The sequence below is a fragment of the Candoia aspera genome, chromosome 2 (genome assembly GCF_035149785.1).
Source record: "Candoia aspera isolate rCanAsp1 chromosome 2, rCanAsp1.hap2, whole genome shotgun sequence".
In the NCBI taxonomy this organism is placed as follows: domain Eukaryota; kingdom Metazoa; phylum Chordata; class Lepidosauria; order Squamata; family Boidae; genus Candoia; species Candoia aspera.
Window position 1 is genome coordinate 51,000,464 of NC_086154.1, and position 17,838 is coordinate 51,018,301.

Genomic DNA, 17,838 nt, shown 5'->3' on the forward strand with positions numbered 1-17,838 from the left:
TGCTAATGACAATACAATTTTTCTCAAAATATTAATTTTGATAAAATCTTAAGATGTGAAAAGTTTAGAAACTTTATTTTAGATGCAGGTTTCAAAGCAAGCCATTTATAAAAAAAATCAAAAGGAATTCAAGCTGTGCTTAAAATACATTGTTCATGAATATTATAGAATTATAGAAGAATGAAGTCATTATCAAGACACAGTTTTCATTCTCAGCCTCACCTCTTTTATTCCAGAAAATTGAATTGGATTGTATGTTCAGTTGTCTTGTAAAAATAAGCTGTGACCCCATGTTAGTATTGTTTGCATATATTTCCTTGTTTATTGTCACCGCCAAAATTCAGCCAATAGACCATCCTTACTTAATCTTCTTGTAAAACTGTGTCTTCAGATAGACTTCATATTTCTTTCATGACTGTCAAAAAAGTGTTCGCTTCAGTAATGTAAAATAAATTTAATACTTAACTGCTGATGGTTATTGTGTATGTGATTGAATATACATACAGCCCTTCTTGCTCTTAAGATTTTACAATATGTACTTTCATTATCTCATTTTAAAAGTGTTTCCCTGTTTCAAAAATGACTTTATTGTATATTATAGGTGGAAGGTTCCTCTACTGTTTCTTCAGGGAATCAGGCAGCTGAAGTTAAAGGGAATCAAAACAGTAGTGCACAAATCCCATGTCTGTTGTCAATGCCCACCAGGAACCATATGGATATTACCACTCCTCCATTACCTCCTGTAGCGCCCGAAGTATTAAGAGTAGCAGAACACAGACACAAAAAAGGGTTAATGTACCCCTACATATTTCATATTCTAACCAAGGTAAGATTGTTAGGGAAGGCAAGAATTTCAAAATGATTGCTGTTATTTCTTGGTTTTAATTCATGTGTGGGAGAAACTTTGGATTTAGTAAAATGAACAATTATTTTTGATTCCCAGTTATTCACTTTAATGCAGTACTTCTTAAAAGAACTTGGGCTTCCTTTGACAGTATACTTTACAAAGACAATCCTACTCTTAGCTCTTGTATGCCTCCTGAAGAATCTGTATAACGACCAAGTAGCAACAGTAAGAACAGACCACAGAACAACGGACTGGTTTAAGATTGAGAAAGGAGTACGGCAGGGCTGTATACTCTCACCCTACCTATTCCACTTGTACGCAGAACACATCATGCGACATGCTGGGCTTGAGGAATCCAAAGCTGGGGTTAAAATCGCTGGAAGAAACATTAACAACCTCAGATATGCAGATGATACCACTTTGATGGCTGAAAGCGAAGAGGAACTGAGGAGCCTTATGATGAAGGTGAAAGAAGAAAGTGCAAAAGCTGGCTTGCAGCTAAATCTCAAGAAAACCAAGATTATGGCAACCAGCTTGATTGATAAATGGCAAATAGAGGGAGAAAATGTAGTGGCAGTGAAAGACTTTGTATTTCTAGGTGTGAAGATTACTGCAGATGCTGACTGCAGTCAGGAAATCAGAAGACACTTAATCCTTGGAAGAAGAGCAATGACAAATCTCGATAAAATAGTTAAGAGCAGAGACATCACACCGACAACAAAGGTCCGCATAGTTAAAGCAATGGTGTTCCCTGCGGTAACATATGGCTGCGAGAGCTGGACCATAAGGAAGGCTGAGAGAAGGAAGGTAGATGCTTTTGAACTGTGGTGCTGGAGGAAAATTCTGAGAGTGCCTTGGACTGCAGGAAGATCAAACCAGTCCATCCTCCAGGAAATCAAGCCAGACTGCTCACTTGAGGGAATGATATTAAAGGCAAAACTGAAATACTGTGGCCACATAATGAGAAGACAGGACACCCTGGAGAAGATGCTGATGCTAGGGAGAGTGGAAGGCAAAAGGAAGAGGGGCCGACCAAGGGCAAGGTGGATGGATGATATTCTAGAGGTGACGGACCCGTCCCTGGTGTTGCTGGAGGTGTTGACAACCGACAGGAAGCTCTGGCGTGGGGGCTGGTCCATGAAGTCACGAAGAGTCGGAAGCGACTGAACGAATGAACAACAACAAACTCCTAGCTCCATGCCAGTCCTCTCTTGATGGATGAATTGATGGAGATTATTGTGCATAGCAAAATGCCTTTAAGCAGTGGCATCCAAAATTCTGAAATATGAATGAATGTTAGAATGATTAAGTAGGAGAGCTACTCATCTCTCATCTCTACTGGTCTCCTCTCTTGTCAAGCCATTGAAGCTGTATGATCCTTCTCAAAATATGACCCAAGTATGTGAATTGAGCAGTTCTTGAGGTCTGCTCAAATGTAGCGAAAGTAGTGGAGAAAGCTGCTCAAATTTCATTGAGATCTGATCTCCACATTTGTAACATCAAAACCTTGAATACTTTCCCAATAATTATTTAAAAGGATCAACTTTGCTTTCCTTGTTCATGTTTCCATGGAAGAACTAGCATGTGAACCTGAAGGTGGATTTCCCCCTTGTCAACAAATCTCTTTGGAGGTTGTGAACTTTTCCCATCACATATAGCTTGGTAGCACTGTGCATTTCTAGTTGACATGCCCCTAGTTTTATGTGAATATAGGCTCTGTAACACAGTTTATTATTACCTGAATGCATTTTAAAAACAGGGCTTCCCTTAGGTAAAAATTAATTATTATTCCCTAACTGGTGACATTACTTTGATTTGTTTCTTTGAATAATATGTATAAAGCCTGCTTCATACAAGACACATTTCATATTAGTTTGTTTTTTAAGTCCTCATTTTTCACCCAGGACAAGTCTCAAAGCTGCCTCTTCAGTTTACCTAAAATGTGTTATTTCACATGCTTTTTTGTTTTGTCCATATCACCTCTCCCTTTACATGCTACAGTATTACCTAATAGTATGCTTTCGAATCACATTCCTATCAAATGACACTTAAAGTTTTAATATACTTAATTGAAAACAGCAACTTTATATAATTAGGTTTTATCAACATGGCTGAATTATAAACACACATTTTTAAAGAGATGAAATCAGGTAAAGTGAATTGGAAATTAAAAGAGCAGTGGTAAATGGGGTGGAGTATTAAAGTTACGGTGAAAATACTGAAGAGACCAAAGCAATCAAATGTTGAACCTTGGGTTATTCATAAAACAAAATATGTATTAAGATTTTAAGTGTGTCATTGTATGTCATAGAATTATTTACTGAAAGTTTAGTAAATCTTTCAGCAGGAAAGATACCATACCATGAATAAGATCCCTAAAAGCTGCTCATCATTTTGTTCATGTACAGGGTGAAATTAAAATTGCAGTTTCTATTGAAGATGAAGCAAACAAAGACCTGCCTCCTGCTGCTCTTCTTTATAGGCCAGTTCGTCAGTATGTTTATGGAGTCCTTTTTAGTTTGGCAGAAAGCAGAAAAAAGACAGAGAGGCTTGCTTTTAGAAAGAGCAGACTTCCTCCTGAATGTATGTATGTCTTTTATTATAATGGGGAATTCAGTTGAAATGTCACTAATCTGTAGTTTGTATCAATTATGTTGTAGAACAAACTCTGATTTAAATTTTCAGAGAAAAGGAAAACATAATTTGCCAATGTATTTCATTTTCCAGCTGCTCAGCATTTCTGTATCTATAGTGCAAGAATTTTGGGATGTGAAGTAATACCTGAAACAGCAGGTAGCACATCAGGGTTTGGAGGGTTAGAAATCAGCATTTTGAATCATGCTCTGGAACAAACTAGAAGCACAACAATTTGTTTTAAAATTAATATGATACAGTAAATACCACAGACAAAAACCTGGGTCCTATATCCTGGGTTGGTTGCAATTTCTGAATATTCATCAGAAGTATGGATAATTTTCTCCAGGCTGTCTCTAGCCAGGGAGAGAAACCACTTAAAATTATTTATATTTTCCTAAATTGTTTATCTAAAATTAGAATAATAAAAGTTGCATTTCAGTAGTGTCGAGTAATGTTCAGTAGTGTCAGGTATCTTAGTAGTCTGTAAATTCTTGCCATATCACGAAAATCAGTTGGATTTAGTTGGAAAAACATCTGCAGAGAGACACATACAACTTAAATTGCTGGAGGGGGGGGCATACTTCTTTTTTATTATTTTTTTAAAATACTACTTTCTTTTTTCTCAACATAGATAAATATATGATATATGGCAGCCAGTCCGTGCCTTGCTTGTAAAATATGTGCTTCATTTCTTTTTCATGAGCTGCCCAGAGTCAGACTGGCATACAAGTTTAATAAATTATTATTATATTATTTTTCATTACCTTTTAGTCAATGCTGCTGATACTTACAGAAGAATACATTATCACGTTTTAGGTAAAATTATCTTTTCTTTCTTTTCACTCAGGCTTCTTTTGAACAAAAGTCAGAATATTTCAGTATTCTCCAAATGTAGCTGAAATAGTTATTATATGAATGCTGCACACCATGAAATCAGCTTTTGTTTCTTATATGGAGTTGGTTTTTTTTATTGAAGTCTTGACAACTTCATTGTAGTCTTGTTGTAACTATATATTGAATTTGTACAAAAAAATCTATCAGTTATATCATTTACAGAATTGTACCATACTTGGGTATCAAGAAATATACATAACTTCATTTCTGTAGCAAATTATTTGTTAAAATTCAGTGATTTAGGAATTATAGAACAGTCCAATCAAGGAGTTGCTTTGCCTTTTTGATTGCCTTGCATGACACTCTATCCTTTGGGGGCGTGGAGATGGCTGGTAATAAAATTTGACAAACAAATAAATATATTCCAATTTATAAAGTTAAACCTATTCCAGTATTACTTGTAACTTGTATCATATTCAGTAGTGCTGGAATGAAGATCTTTGATGTGTGTAAAGTGCACAGTCCCACATTGGATATAATTTACTAGGCTTGTACATAGGTTTTCCCAAAATAAATGTAACTGTTCTGATTTTCAGTTACATAAGGGATTGTAATTCCAGCTTCATGCTAGACAGAAACAAACCACTTCATTGTATAATAGAAAAGTGATAGAATTAAGCTAATCCTTGGGAAGAGATAAAGAATTATGAATGGTAGCAAACGGGGGCGCGGATGGGGGGCAGGCTAACACTGAGATCCATCCATCAGGATTTGTTTTCAGCAGTTCTGGCAAAATCATACCTTTAGCTGGGCCTTTGCCACTTTTTCACTGAAAAGGTTAGTTGTTTTTTTTTAATTTCTAGCTGTGAGACCAGGGGTCAGTCAAGGTAGGGAATCAGATAAAGGGGTGCCAAGAGAATCATCACCAAAAGAAGCACTGAACAGGTTGCTAAAATGTTTTTGTCTAGGACTCTGAAGAGATTAAATCATTAAAACATGGGAGCTAGGTTTATCTGAAGAGCAAGAAAAAAGATGCCGGAACAGATGATCATCTTTATTTGTTACTGCTTGTTGGAGCCTTGTTCATTTCACTAATGAGTAGATTTGCTTTCCCTCTCTCAGAAGCTTTTATAATCCTTTAGTAAAAGAAAAAATTCATGAGATGGAAGATCATTATAGAACTGGGCATTTCTGTAAGCTGAAGTTACCATAGCCTTGGCTTGAACACAATCCTTATCAAACCAGGGTTTGTAATGCTTATTAGAGCAATGTGCAGAAGTGGAAGAAGACAATAGAATAGGAAGGACAAGAGACCTCTTCCAGAAAATTAGAAACATTGGAGGTAAATTCCAGGCAAAAATGGGTATGATCAAAAACAAATGGCAAGGACCTAACAGAAGAAGAAGAGATCAAGAAAAGGTGGCAGGAATATACAGAAGACCTGTATAGGAAGGATAACAATATTGGGGATAGCTTTGACGGTGTGGTCAGTGAGCTAGAGCCAGACATCCTGAAGAGTGAGGTTGAGTGGGCCTTAAGAAGCATTGCTAATAACAAGGCAGCAGGAGACGACGGCATCCCAGCTGAACTGTTCAAAATCTTGCAAGTTGATGCTGTCAAGGTAATGCATGCTATATGCCAGCAAATTTGGAAAACAAGAATGGCCATCAGACAGGAAAAAATCAACTTATATCCCCATACCAAAAAAGGGAAACACTAAAGAATGTTCAAACTATCGAACATTTCACATGCCAGTAAGGTCATGCTCAAGATCCTGCAAGGTAGACTTCAGCAATTCATGGAGCGAGAATTGCCAGATGTACAAGCTGGGTTTAGAAAAGGCAGAGGAACTAGGGACCAAATTGCCAATATCCGCTGGATAATGGAAAAAGCCAGGGAGTTTCAGAAAAACATCTATTTCTGTTTTATTGATTATTCTAAAGCCTTTGACTATGTGGACCATAACAAATTGTGGCAAGTTCTTAGTGGTATGGGGATACCAAGTCATCTTGTATGCCTCCTGAAGAATCTGTATAACGACCAAGTAGCAACAGTAAGAACAGACCACGGAACAACGGACTGGTTTAAGATTGGGAAAGGAGTACGGCAGGGCTGTATACTCTCACCCTACCTATTCCACTTGTACGCAGAACACATCATGCAACGTGCTGGGCTTGAGGAATCCAAGGCTGGAGTTAAAATCGCTGGAAGAAACATTAACAACCTCAGATATGCAGATGATACCACTTTGATGGCTGAAAGCGAAGAGGAACTGAGGAGCCTTATGATGAAGGTGAAAGAAGAAAGTGCAAACGCTGGCTTGCAGCTAAACCTCAAAAAAACCAAGATTATGGCAACCAGCTTGATTGATAACTGGCAAATAGAGGGAGAAAATGTAGTGGCAGTGAAAGACTTTGTATTTCTAGGTGCAAAGATTACTGCAGATGCTGACTGCAGTCAGGAAATCAGAAGACATTTAATCCTTAGGAGAAGAACAATGACAAATCTCGATAAAATAGTTAAGAGCAGAGACATCACACTGACAACAAAGGTCCGCATAGTTAAAGCAATGGTGTTCCCTGTAGTAACATATGGCTGCGAGAGCTGGACCATAAGGAAGGCTGAGCGAAGGAAGATCGATTCTTTTGAACTGTGGTGCTGGAGGAAAATTCTGAGAGTGCCTTGGGCTGCAAGAAGATCCAACCAATCCATCCTCCAGGAAATAAAGCCAGACTGCTCACTTGAGGGAATGATATTAAAGGCAAAACTGAAATACTTTGGCCACATAATGACAAGACACCCTGGAGAAGATGCTGATGCTAGCGAGAGTGGAAGGCAAAAGGAAGAGGGGCCGACCAAGGGCAAGGTGGATGGATGATATTCTAGAGGTGACGGACTCGTCCCTGGGGGAGCTGGGGGTGGCGACGACCGACAGGAAGCTCTGGCGTGGGCTGGTCCATGAAGTCACGAAGAGTCGGAAGCTACTGAACGAATAAACAACAACAATTACAGCAATAATGGTTTGGAGTTTGATTAGACTTTAAATGGTTCTGAACTAAACCAGTAATTTTTTGAAAAGTGACAAAAATTTCATGAATATCACTGGTTGTGCCAGTAATCACTCTTTTGAATGGAAGAAATAGGCAGAAAGGTTATATATCTTTTCATTGAACTATGTTGCCTTCCAGAAGAAAACTGGCTTGGGTTTACAAATACTAGTTGCCTGTGAAATGTGTAATTCTGGCCATAATTTGGCTTTCTAAAGATTATTTGCTAGTTACTCCTGAGTTAGTAAAGATAATATTTCTGCCTTCTGTATTTTATTCTAGCTATTGTTTGCAATTTATACAGAGTTTAATTTAATTTGGCAGAAGTGGAAAGCATGTTCCAGTTACTATACGAATGTTCAAATGTAAGGGAATTACAAAAAACATAAGAGGTGCAGAAATTATCATTTACCAGAAGTACCTTTTCCAAACATTTCAGAATCAGGCTTGTGTCAGGCACTGAGGAAATTCAGTTAAAAACATATATTCTGGCTTGTATCCTAAGTTATCTTTCCATTCAGTCAAAAGAATGGGGCAGTTTCTGCAAATTTATTCCTCCATTTGCAGACCTTTGCACCATTCTCTATACTGTTCTTATACAGGAGGAGGAGGATACAAGAAGACTCCAGTGAGTGGTGGCAATGGAAAAGTCATCTTCTGTAGATGGAATCTGTGTTCCACTTACAGAAAAGAAGCTAGGGCATAAGTCAATGTGTTACATTGCATTGAGTATTTATTTATTAAATTTTGCCACCACCCATTCACCCCTAAAAGAGGGACTCTGGGCAGTTTACAATAACGATAAAAGCATTAAATAGCATAAACATAAATATCAAATACAATATGATAACATAAAACAATATAGTATAAAATCCAGGTGACGATAATAGGTATAATACCGCTCATATACATCTAAAGGGCCATTTTAGGGCACTAGCCATCTCCAGGAGTGATTACTTCCCTCCTCACCCCAGGCAAGGTGGCAAAACCAGGTCTTTAGTTGTTTTCGAAAGACCACAAGAGATGGAATCTGTCTTATCTCTGGGGGAACAATGTTCCAGAGGGCAGGAGCCACTGCAGGGAAGGCCTGCCTCCTGGACCCCGCCAGATGGAATGCTCTTACAGACGGGGTCCAGAGGAGCCAAGTCTGGTTTGAAACTACACTCTGTTGATTCAGTGCAAAACCAGTATTCCTACCCAGTGTCAACTTGCACTTTCAAGGTAATAGCCATCTCCCCTATTAACTATCATTACAAGTTTTGGACAAGCTCACCTATGAACAATAAGCATTTTGAAAATCCTAATTTAGCACATAAATCAAATGGCACTGTAATGTCTGGGCTTTGAAGCTAAGCGGCATTGGACTTGGTTAGTACTTGGATGGAAGATTATCAAGGAACACCATAGCTGTAGGCTAGATTGGGAAATCGAAAAACATTCTATAAGAAGACGGTGATGAACCACATTCCTACTGTTGCCAAGAAAGCTGTTGGGGTGTATTCATGTTGTCATCAGGAGCTGAGCTCAACTCAAGGAATTTCACCTTTCCCTTTATAATGCACTTTCACAGAATTGCTAGATTGGTAAAGATTAAACCATCCACTAGAATCAAAACATTTGAATCTGATTTCAGTTAGAGCTAATACTTAGCATTATCAGGAGTAAAGGGCTCCAAGTGAACAGTGGTGACTAACTTCGTCTGTTCTTCAGGGAAGATTATTTCTTGGATTCATTTCAGACCATGAGTCAGAAACTGATTTAATCAATTTATGGGATGACCTTTGCCAAAAAGACAGAGAAAAGAAGTAGGTGAATACAATAGTATTGTTTCTTTTGGATTTCTGAGTGGCTTTCAGTACTATTAATCACTGAATCCTTTGGATCAGATATTTGTATTTCTACTTGGATTTACTTTTCAGAAGGTGGTGCTGAGTGATTATTGTTAGGTTCCATCGTGATTATTGCTCTGTTCCATGGCAATCACAAAGTTCTTCAGGGTTTAGTTTTACCCCCCACCCCCACCCCATTCAACTCCTGCAAAAGATATTTGAAGGAGGTAGTCTCATCAGTATGAAATGCCACCCATTACTTTTCGTATAATCAAAGTGAGATAGTGAATTTCTTCAACTGACCCCTGAACAGGATACTGGGTATGATGGAGGCTAATAAATTAAAGCTCAGGGTAGGTAAGATGAAGGTGCTGGAGGTGGATAGCTTGTCTTTTCTCATCCATGTTCTTCATTCTGCTATGGAGGAAATTTTGACAGTGGAGATACAAACAGCCTCAGTTGTTAGGACTGCCTTTTATCCGCTCAGTTTGATATGCTGGCTACAGCCTTATTGGACAGGGTAACGTGGTCATTTATACATGGACTAGTAACTTGTGGCTGAATTAATGCAATATTTGAACATTTAGCTACCTGTGCATATGGTTTTGGAATTTATTTACTCCCAAATACAACTGCCAGATTATTAATTGAAATTGGTCTCTACAATTGCAATGACCGTATACTGGCTTCCAGGTCTAATTCAAAGTGTTGGTGCTAACCTTTAAAGCCATGAACAACTAAAGTGCCAACTATCTTATCAAAAGTCTCCTCAATGCCTCTTTATGTCATCTTCAAAGGACCTCCCCAAGGACCTTCTGGTGGTAGTGTCATACTTAGGAAAACACCTTCCCCAAGAAGGATTGCCTAAAGTCCACATGGTGTGTTTAGGCAATTGCTTACACACACACTCTTCTCCTAGGCATTTTAGAATTTAACAATTGTTAAAATGCAATTGTTGCATTTTATGTCTTTATAGCTAGCTTTCTAGTCATTTTTCTTGGTGGACTAAAATTCATCAAAGATAGCATAGTTTTATATGAGTAAAAGCTAGGTAACATTAATGAGAATGCATTTTGCAAGGTAAAAGTGGAGTTCAGGTTGAGTTTGATTTCTATGAATCTAAATGTACAAATACAAATCAAATATACTGATTTAAAAGATATTGGCAAAACAGTATTTGTGCACAAACTATTTTGTTTCCTTTTTTTTTTTTAATTCTGTAGTCTCACCAGTGATAATTAAGGAATGGGCTGCTTACAAAGGAAAGTCTCCTCAGACTCCTGAGTTAGTAGAAGCTCTTGCATTTAGGGAATGGACTTGCCCCAATTTGAAGAAACTTTGGTTGGGGAAAGCAGTAGAGGACAAGAATCGACGAATGAGGGCATTCTTGGCCTGTATGAGGTCAGACACACCAGCAATGCTAAACCCAACTAATGTGCCCACTCACCTAATGGTGCTCTGTTGTGTATTAAGGTGAGTATGTTGATTAATGTTAGCATAGGGTAAAAATTCCCCTTGATAATGCTGTATGTATGTAATTATGTAAGAATATTATTGTTTTATGGTAGAACTTTTCTTGTGACTTAGAGCACAAATAGTTCACAGAGCTGACATTTTTCTCTAGACTAAATACAAAGCAAATTTAGACTCAACATTTTGCCATTCAGTTTACTTTAGAGAACAATAGAAAGAATTGCATAGAAACACCTAGTAGGTTAAGAGAGGCAGCAAAGGATCATTTCTGTTTTTAGGGACTATGGAATAAACAGATAGATTAAAAGAGAATAATTTTATGGATGTAATCCATTTAAAGATGGGGGTGTAGGTTCCAAATAGCGTCCAGTGAATAAACAGTGAACAGTATACAGAAGGCAACCTTAAGACACCCAGGGTGATCGGTCTTTGATTTCAGCCATGTTGGTGCGATGAGAATCATATATGGTGTCATGAGCTTAGTTTAGTTCCAGACACTGTTCAAAGCTTCTTCTGCCTTAGTTTTAGTTAAATTGATTACTTTAAAGATTCACTGGCTTTTTAAAAAATTATCGCAAGGAAAGTAGATAGGATCCAGGGAATGTTAAAAAAAAAAATCGAACTCTTTATTAAATAGATGCTAATGTGGTTTCTATCAATATAACCTGCAGTACTTAATTAAGTTTTGGTGTTGTAAAATCAAGAGTTGAATTCGGAACATGTCTCGCACATATTAAAGGCCTTCTTTCCATTTCATAGAAAGAAAGGGAAAGCTGTCCATTGATTTTTTTTTTCCCCCCCTGTGCCACTTACCTGTTCCAGATTGTGCCATGGTCTCTGGAACGGTTTTTTACTTTTTTGCCTTTTCCTCTCATAGGCTTAATTTTCCCCATGAATAGTTTGGATCCACTTCAGATGCAATTACGATGCTTTAATTAATGGTATACCTTGTTTAAACATTGCTGTATACAAACATCAGAAGTAATACAGCTCTTCAGAAATGGTTTATCCAAGGTTCTTTCCCTTTGTAGATATATGGTGCAGTGGCCTGGAGTTCGGATACTTCGTCGCCAAGAACTTGATGCCTTCTTGGCTCAAGCTTTATCTCCAAAACTCTATGAACCTGACCAACTACAGGAACTAAAGGTGACTTCTGAAGTTGGCTTTTGTGGAGCATTTAATCCATGTTAATTCAGGTGCTTTGTAGAACAGTATCATTTTCTTTTGTCAGTATTCTCTATTTCATCCACTTGTGCAACAAAATAGTATGTGGACAAGAAGAGTTTCTGCCTTCAACACCAGCTCAGTATTAACCTGCAGATCATGAAATCTGCTTCAATTTTCAAATGAAATGTGCTGGTTTTTTGCTTTTCTTTACCTGATACTGTATTCATTTTTACGTTTTATATCAGTGGCTTTCAGACTTCTAACCTTTAAATCATCATTTTTTCATTTCATTTCGTCTTTTGCTAAAGAATACCTGCATGTCTCCACAAAATTCCTATTTGTAGCTAAGTATTATGAGGCATATCTTAATGTCTGAAAATACATCCTAGGATGAGCCCAAAGACTTCCACCTATGTGGAAGGGTAAATCAATCATATCAGAAAAATTGTTACTTAGGCATATTGATCATGGTTACTAGTATACTGTATGGTAACAGAATGGATAGAATTAAGTCCTATTAACAGTTTTCATTTGAATTTCTCCATTTAAAATATATTAATATTATTAAAATGAAAATTTACTACCACATTTTAAAATTCAATCATAGCCTTGTTCAAATACATTAAGCATCCATTTTCAGTAAAGTATTTATAAATAGATGCATGCTAGATACTGAAAGCTCCTGTTGATTGAATACTAGGTCACCTAAGCATTAATGACATCTACAGGACGTTTCTTTTCAACTCACAGAAAAACAATAGATCGCCCAATAATCTTTGCTTCAAAAGTATTTAAGTGGTTTGCTTTAAAGTCCTTGCATACTTTGTAAAGAAAGTTAAATAACAAGTTAATTTATCATTTGCCTCCCTACTTTCTCTACAACCAGATTCAATTCCTTAATGGAAATTACATTCATGATCAAAAATATTTGATAGGCTAAAACAATGTTTCTCAACCTCAGCAGTTTAAGATGTGTGGACTTCAACTCCCAGATTTCCTCAGCCAGCCATCAACACATCTTAAAGTGGCCGAGGTTGAGAAACACTGGGCTAAAGGATCTGTATAGGGGTGTGTGTACACCTTTAATTAGAAAATATCTGAATTTCAAGGAAAAGCTTTAACTTAGGGGAATCAGGAATTAGGATACCTGGCCAGAAGACTGAATATATGGTTTATCTAGTTACAAGCCTCAAGTAAAGTGCTGCCTCTCTGTCTTCTCACCAACAAGAGCTGGTGTTGGCAGATGCTTGTAAGCTGTGGCTTCATTTACAGTGGGGAAATACATAGAGTGGGCAAAACCCACTTTTGAAGTGCAAGCATGTGGCACTTCCAGCTGCAAATACCTGCATTTCCTTCACTCGAATAGGGCAGCAGACAGGAGAGAGTTCCATCCAGGACTTCATCTAGTCTTTGATGGATTTACCTGCTTGGATTTCAATCAGTGGTTTTCAATCAGTCTTTTAAAAAGTTATTTAATTAGCCCCCCTTACCAAAGAATCCCAATACACTTATATTCATGTTATGGAAACCATTGACATCATTTTCCATACCAAAGATGTTCTAGAAAATCTCATAATAAGACATAATGCATAATCTCAAAAGATTTTCAAAGCAATTTAAATATAGAAAGCACTAACATGCAAATCATTCAGCAGAAAGGGTTTGTGATTTTTTTTGTTAAACTGAACTTTTTGATGAAGATTTTGTCCCATCTATATGGGTAATTTTTGTTTTTGCTTGTCTTGCCTCTTTCTGTAGAACTTCCCTTTCCTCCCCTTCCCCACTTTTCTGTCTTTTTCTCAGCAACCGCTCACTGCTTTCCTGCTAACAACTTGTACTTCCTTAGGGAGGCCTACCTCACACCATGGCTCTATCGTCTGATATAGGCTAGCGTTGAAGACAGGATGCTGGGCTAAATTGATCATTGGCCAGACCCAGTAAGGCAGTATTTGTATTCTGAATGTAAATTACCCCAGTTAAATCAGTATGAGCTTAGAATTACAGGTGAGTGACTTGGAAAAGAACCATACCTGGATGACAGTAAATCTCAAATGTTGTCCAACAATAAAAGGCTGAATTCATCTTGTTGACTTGTACTTTCATTTTCAAAATTCAAGCATGTACAATAATTATGTATACACAGTCTATTTTATTAGCAAGTTAGGTATGATAGCACTAGAATACTATTTTCAGTCAACAGTAATGCATGCTATATAATACTTATGGCATGCTGTGCACATCATATAGCACTTCATTTTCATAATGCTACTGTATTTATTGCAGTTATGACACTGTCACCATAAGTTTGTTTGTATAGACATTTCTATACAAACAGACACATTGGAAGTACCTTGAGAATTTGATCTAACTGCTCTTGTTCTATAAACCCGTCCCTGACATACATAAATCTACATTTAAGAATTTGAATGTTCTGGCCTAATCAGTTCTTCCCTTGGATCCTTCAAATGTATTAGACTTCAACTCTTTGTATTTCCTAGACAGCATGGTCGGTGGCTGTGCTGGTTAGGATTTGTGGAAGGTGAAATCTAAAACCTTTGGATAGATCTAGTTATTGTCCTGTTTCAAAATGTAGGCTGATATTGATGGATTGTTGTAGCAATGTAAAAGGACTTAACGTTTGACAGGTGGAATCCAAATGTACACTTACGATGATGGAAGGGTCTTTGGTCTGTTGGAATCTTTTGCTAATGGAAGGTGAAAGGATCTGATTGTTACCAGTCTCCTGCTTCCCAAAGCTACCTCCCATTCTGTACAAACCGTTCAAAGTATATTTCCAGGAGCAACAACAAGGCAAAGAACAGACAAAATATTTCCTCCTCTCTTTCCAAGAGCAAAACTTTATAGCACACTGATACAGTCCTGTATAAATATGTCAGAGATAGCCATGTTACTCATAGCTACCAATGTGTATTGGATATCTCCCTATCTTTCATTTGTAAGGATTCCTTTAATTTTTTTCAAAAGGAAAGGTAGCATGCTACAAAAGAAAGCTCCAGCTTTTAGCATCATCTTTATTTAGGGTCATGTCTTTGTGCAACACACAGGCTCCACAGACATTCTTAGAAAACAAAAAGGGCAGGTAAATGGTAGCTCTGTGTTATTTTTAGATGTGTATCTTCCTGCTACCCAAAGCTAAAGAGAGTTGGCAGACAGTACTATTTGGCAAAGGTTGTTGTCTGTCTGTGTGTGATTAGGCAAGCCCTCTTATAGTGGCAGCCATTTTATAATTAGGCAAATCTTCACCTATGGCACCCATTTTATAAATAAAAAAGCCTCCACTCGTGGCAGCCATTTTTTGAGAATACATGCAGCAAAGTTTCAAAAATCAAACATCCTGACCAGCCTGAAAAGCTTGCTTACCCTTACAGTAGACTGTTAGAATTATTTCACATATAAAATAGTTTTAAGTTATTTTTCTCTGTGGAGCAAATCCAGTCATATGCTTCTGGAGGAGTCATCCATCAATTGTAATAGGTAGCAGCTCCTCTGGTTCTTAACTGAGAAAAGGAGAGAAATAATTGGAGCATTATAAGTGGGTCTGGCTACAAAGCCACTCCAGTTTTCTTTTATGATACCAGTCTTGTAAAAAAATGTGAAGGCATGTATTAGGTTTATTAAAGTTGCTAAGTATTATATTGTATTTAAGATAAAAAAGGATTTGCCTAAACCTTTACTGCAAATATTTGCTATTCAGTTAGTTGGATAGTGATTTCCATCACTGTTTTCCATAACCTGTCTGTGCAAGCTTTTTCCACAATGAAATCAGTTTATTTTAAATATTTTCTTGCCTACTGCGGCATTCTTGCATTTTGCTCTGCCTATTTTCTTCTCCAGCTTTATCATAGTAGTAGTGGTGTAGCTAAACTAATCACACCACTGTTCAGGATTGTCAGTAACTGGGACAAATTGTATTCTTTTTGAAAGAGGCAAGAGATACGCTATATTCCAATAACTAAAGCAGGCATGGGCAACTTTTCAGTAGCTACAGACTGCAGTTATCATTTGGGGAGAATCAAGTGCTACAGTGAGCAACATTGCATATGTGAACGGAACTCAGTTTGTGGGGATTTTCCTTTCGAACTGTGATTTGCCTAGTTTAGGCAATTTAGGCTTGCCATTCAGTTTTCATGTTTCCAGACATTAGTTTTCAGCTATCATGATGAAAGTGGGCTTGGGTAGGTACAAAAAGGGAGCTTGGAGGCCTTATGCAGCCCCTAGTACTGCAGGCTGTCTATCCTTAATTACATTAGAACTTCTTCTGTGGTGGAGGGGAAGCAAGCATCTCTTTAATTCAGTCTTGTGCAAGATTGGCAGGAGAGGGAGAGAGACGCTAGCATAGGCATCCAAATAGTTAACATGTGTTGCTATTTAGATCTCTGTGCAAGTGTATCTTTCGTAATGGGCTACTGGTGGAAGAAAGCTGAAGTCTCCCTTAAGTCAGGCTCAACTCCTGGTAACTCCACAGACACATCCATGTACTTGTTTTGGCAACAATATTGAAATGCCATAATTTCTCCCATAATATTTTTTTCCCAGTATAGCTTACAGCTCTGGTGTAGTTTTCCTGGTGGTTCTCCATCCAGGTACTAGCCAGGTCTGATTCTGCTTAGCTTTGGGTGAGGTGTGGAAATCAGCCAGAGTTGGCTAAGTGCTGTGAGTATTAAAATACAATTTCCAAATTCATGTGCATTCACATATTTTTGTGGTATTTGCACACTTATACAATACAGAGAATAGCTAAGCAAACTGTATGTTTCATGAGCTGTTTCAGCAGACTGTTAAGCAAGAGTAACTGCTTAACAGCAGTGACTGCAAAAATCCATTGCTATGTCTTTTTAAAAGCATTGTTTAAATCTATTTTAACACTTTGTCTATAGCTTAATTCTTGAATCTTGGATCCTTGTATAGTCTTTAATCAATAAAGTTCTACACTTTTGTTTTTAAGATTGAAAACCTAGATCCTCGAGGAATTCAGCTCTCAGCATTGTTTATGAGTGGTGTTGACATGGCATTGTTTGCCAATGATGCTTGTGGGCAGCCAATTCCATGGGAGCATTGTTGTCCATGGATGTACTTTGATGGGAAGTTGTTCCAGACCAAGCTCATCAAAGCAAGCCGGGAGAAAGCTCCCCTCATTGACCTCTGTGATGGTCAGGTAATGTTGGTCCTGAGATGTGTGCTATGTCTAATTGAGTGTGTGTGTATGGATAAATAGGTTGGTAGGTAGAAGTACAATATGATTGTTTTTTGGTAATGAACTCGAATTCATTCGTAGATTTTAGCCCAAGGGCAAATGTGTATTTAAACATATATTACAATGTTTTATTTATCTGATAGGCTGTATCCTGCTAAAAGCTTGTTTGAATATAGATTGCTATAGGTATGTGTGTATGCAAGTAAAGAGGTTAATCCTTGATTTTTCGAATTCTTAAAATGACAGTTTTTTTGTACTGCACTGTATTGGATTGATTTGGAAGAATATTTATTTATTTATTCCTTCCATTTATATTGCTGCCCTCAAATTCATGACTCTGGGTGGCTAGCAACAGTTAGTTCATAGCATTTTGGTACAGGTAGTCCTTGATTAATGACCACAGCTGGGACTGGAATCTCGGTCGTTGAGCAAATTGGTCATTAAGCAAGATGCCCACATGACTGCTTTGCTCAACGACCACAATCCCAGCACTCCCAGTTGCGGTCATTAAGCGATCTCCCAGGTCGTTAAGCAGATGGAGCGAAAGAGATGCCTGCCGAAGGATTTCAGCTCCCCTCCGTGCACAGAGTGGAATTCCTTCTTGGGGCTGCTGGAACAAAGCAGAAGTCTTCAGGATTTGAGCTCCGTTCCTTCAGTCTGCTGAAGGGTTTCCCCTCCCCTCCGCTTGCAACCTTCCCTGCCAGCTTCCCCACTGACTTTCTGGGGAAGCCAGCAGAGAATATTGCAAATGGCGATCACATGATCATGGGGCACTTGGCAACCGGTCAT

The 17,838-nt window shown here is 37.9% G+C and overlaps 1 protein-coding gene across 2 annotated transcripts in view; it reads left to right on the forward strand.

Annotated features, from left to right (window-relative positions):
* Positions 1 to 17,838, forward strand: part of FAM120A (family with sequence similarity 120 member A) — a 73,476-nt gene that overhangs the window by 39,438 nt on the left and 16,200 nt on the right. The window contains exons 9-14 of one of the 2 annotated variants that reach the window (XM_063291805.1): positions 602 to 826; positions 3,256 to 3,430; positions 4,256 to 4,300; positions 10,418 to 10,667; positions 11,699 to 11,813; positions 16,801 to 17,010. In XM_063291805.1, the coding sequence (XP_063147875.1) occupies positions 602 to 826; positions 3,256 to 3,430; positions 4,256 to 4,300; positions 10,418 to 10,667; positions 11,699 to 11,813; positions 16,801 to 17,010 (1,020 nt within the window). The remainder of the gene's footprint in view (positions 1 to 601; positions 827 to 3,255; positions 3,431 to 4,255; positions 4,301 to 10,417; positions 10,668 to 11,698; positions 11,814 to 16,800; positions 17,011 to 17,838) is intronic. The other variant, XM_063291806.1, reaches the window with a different exon arrangement.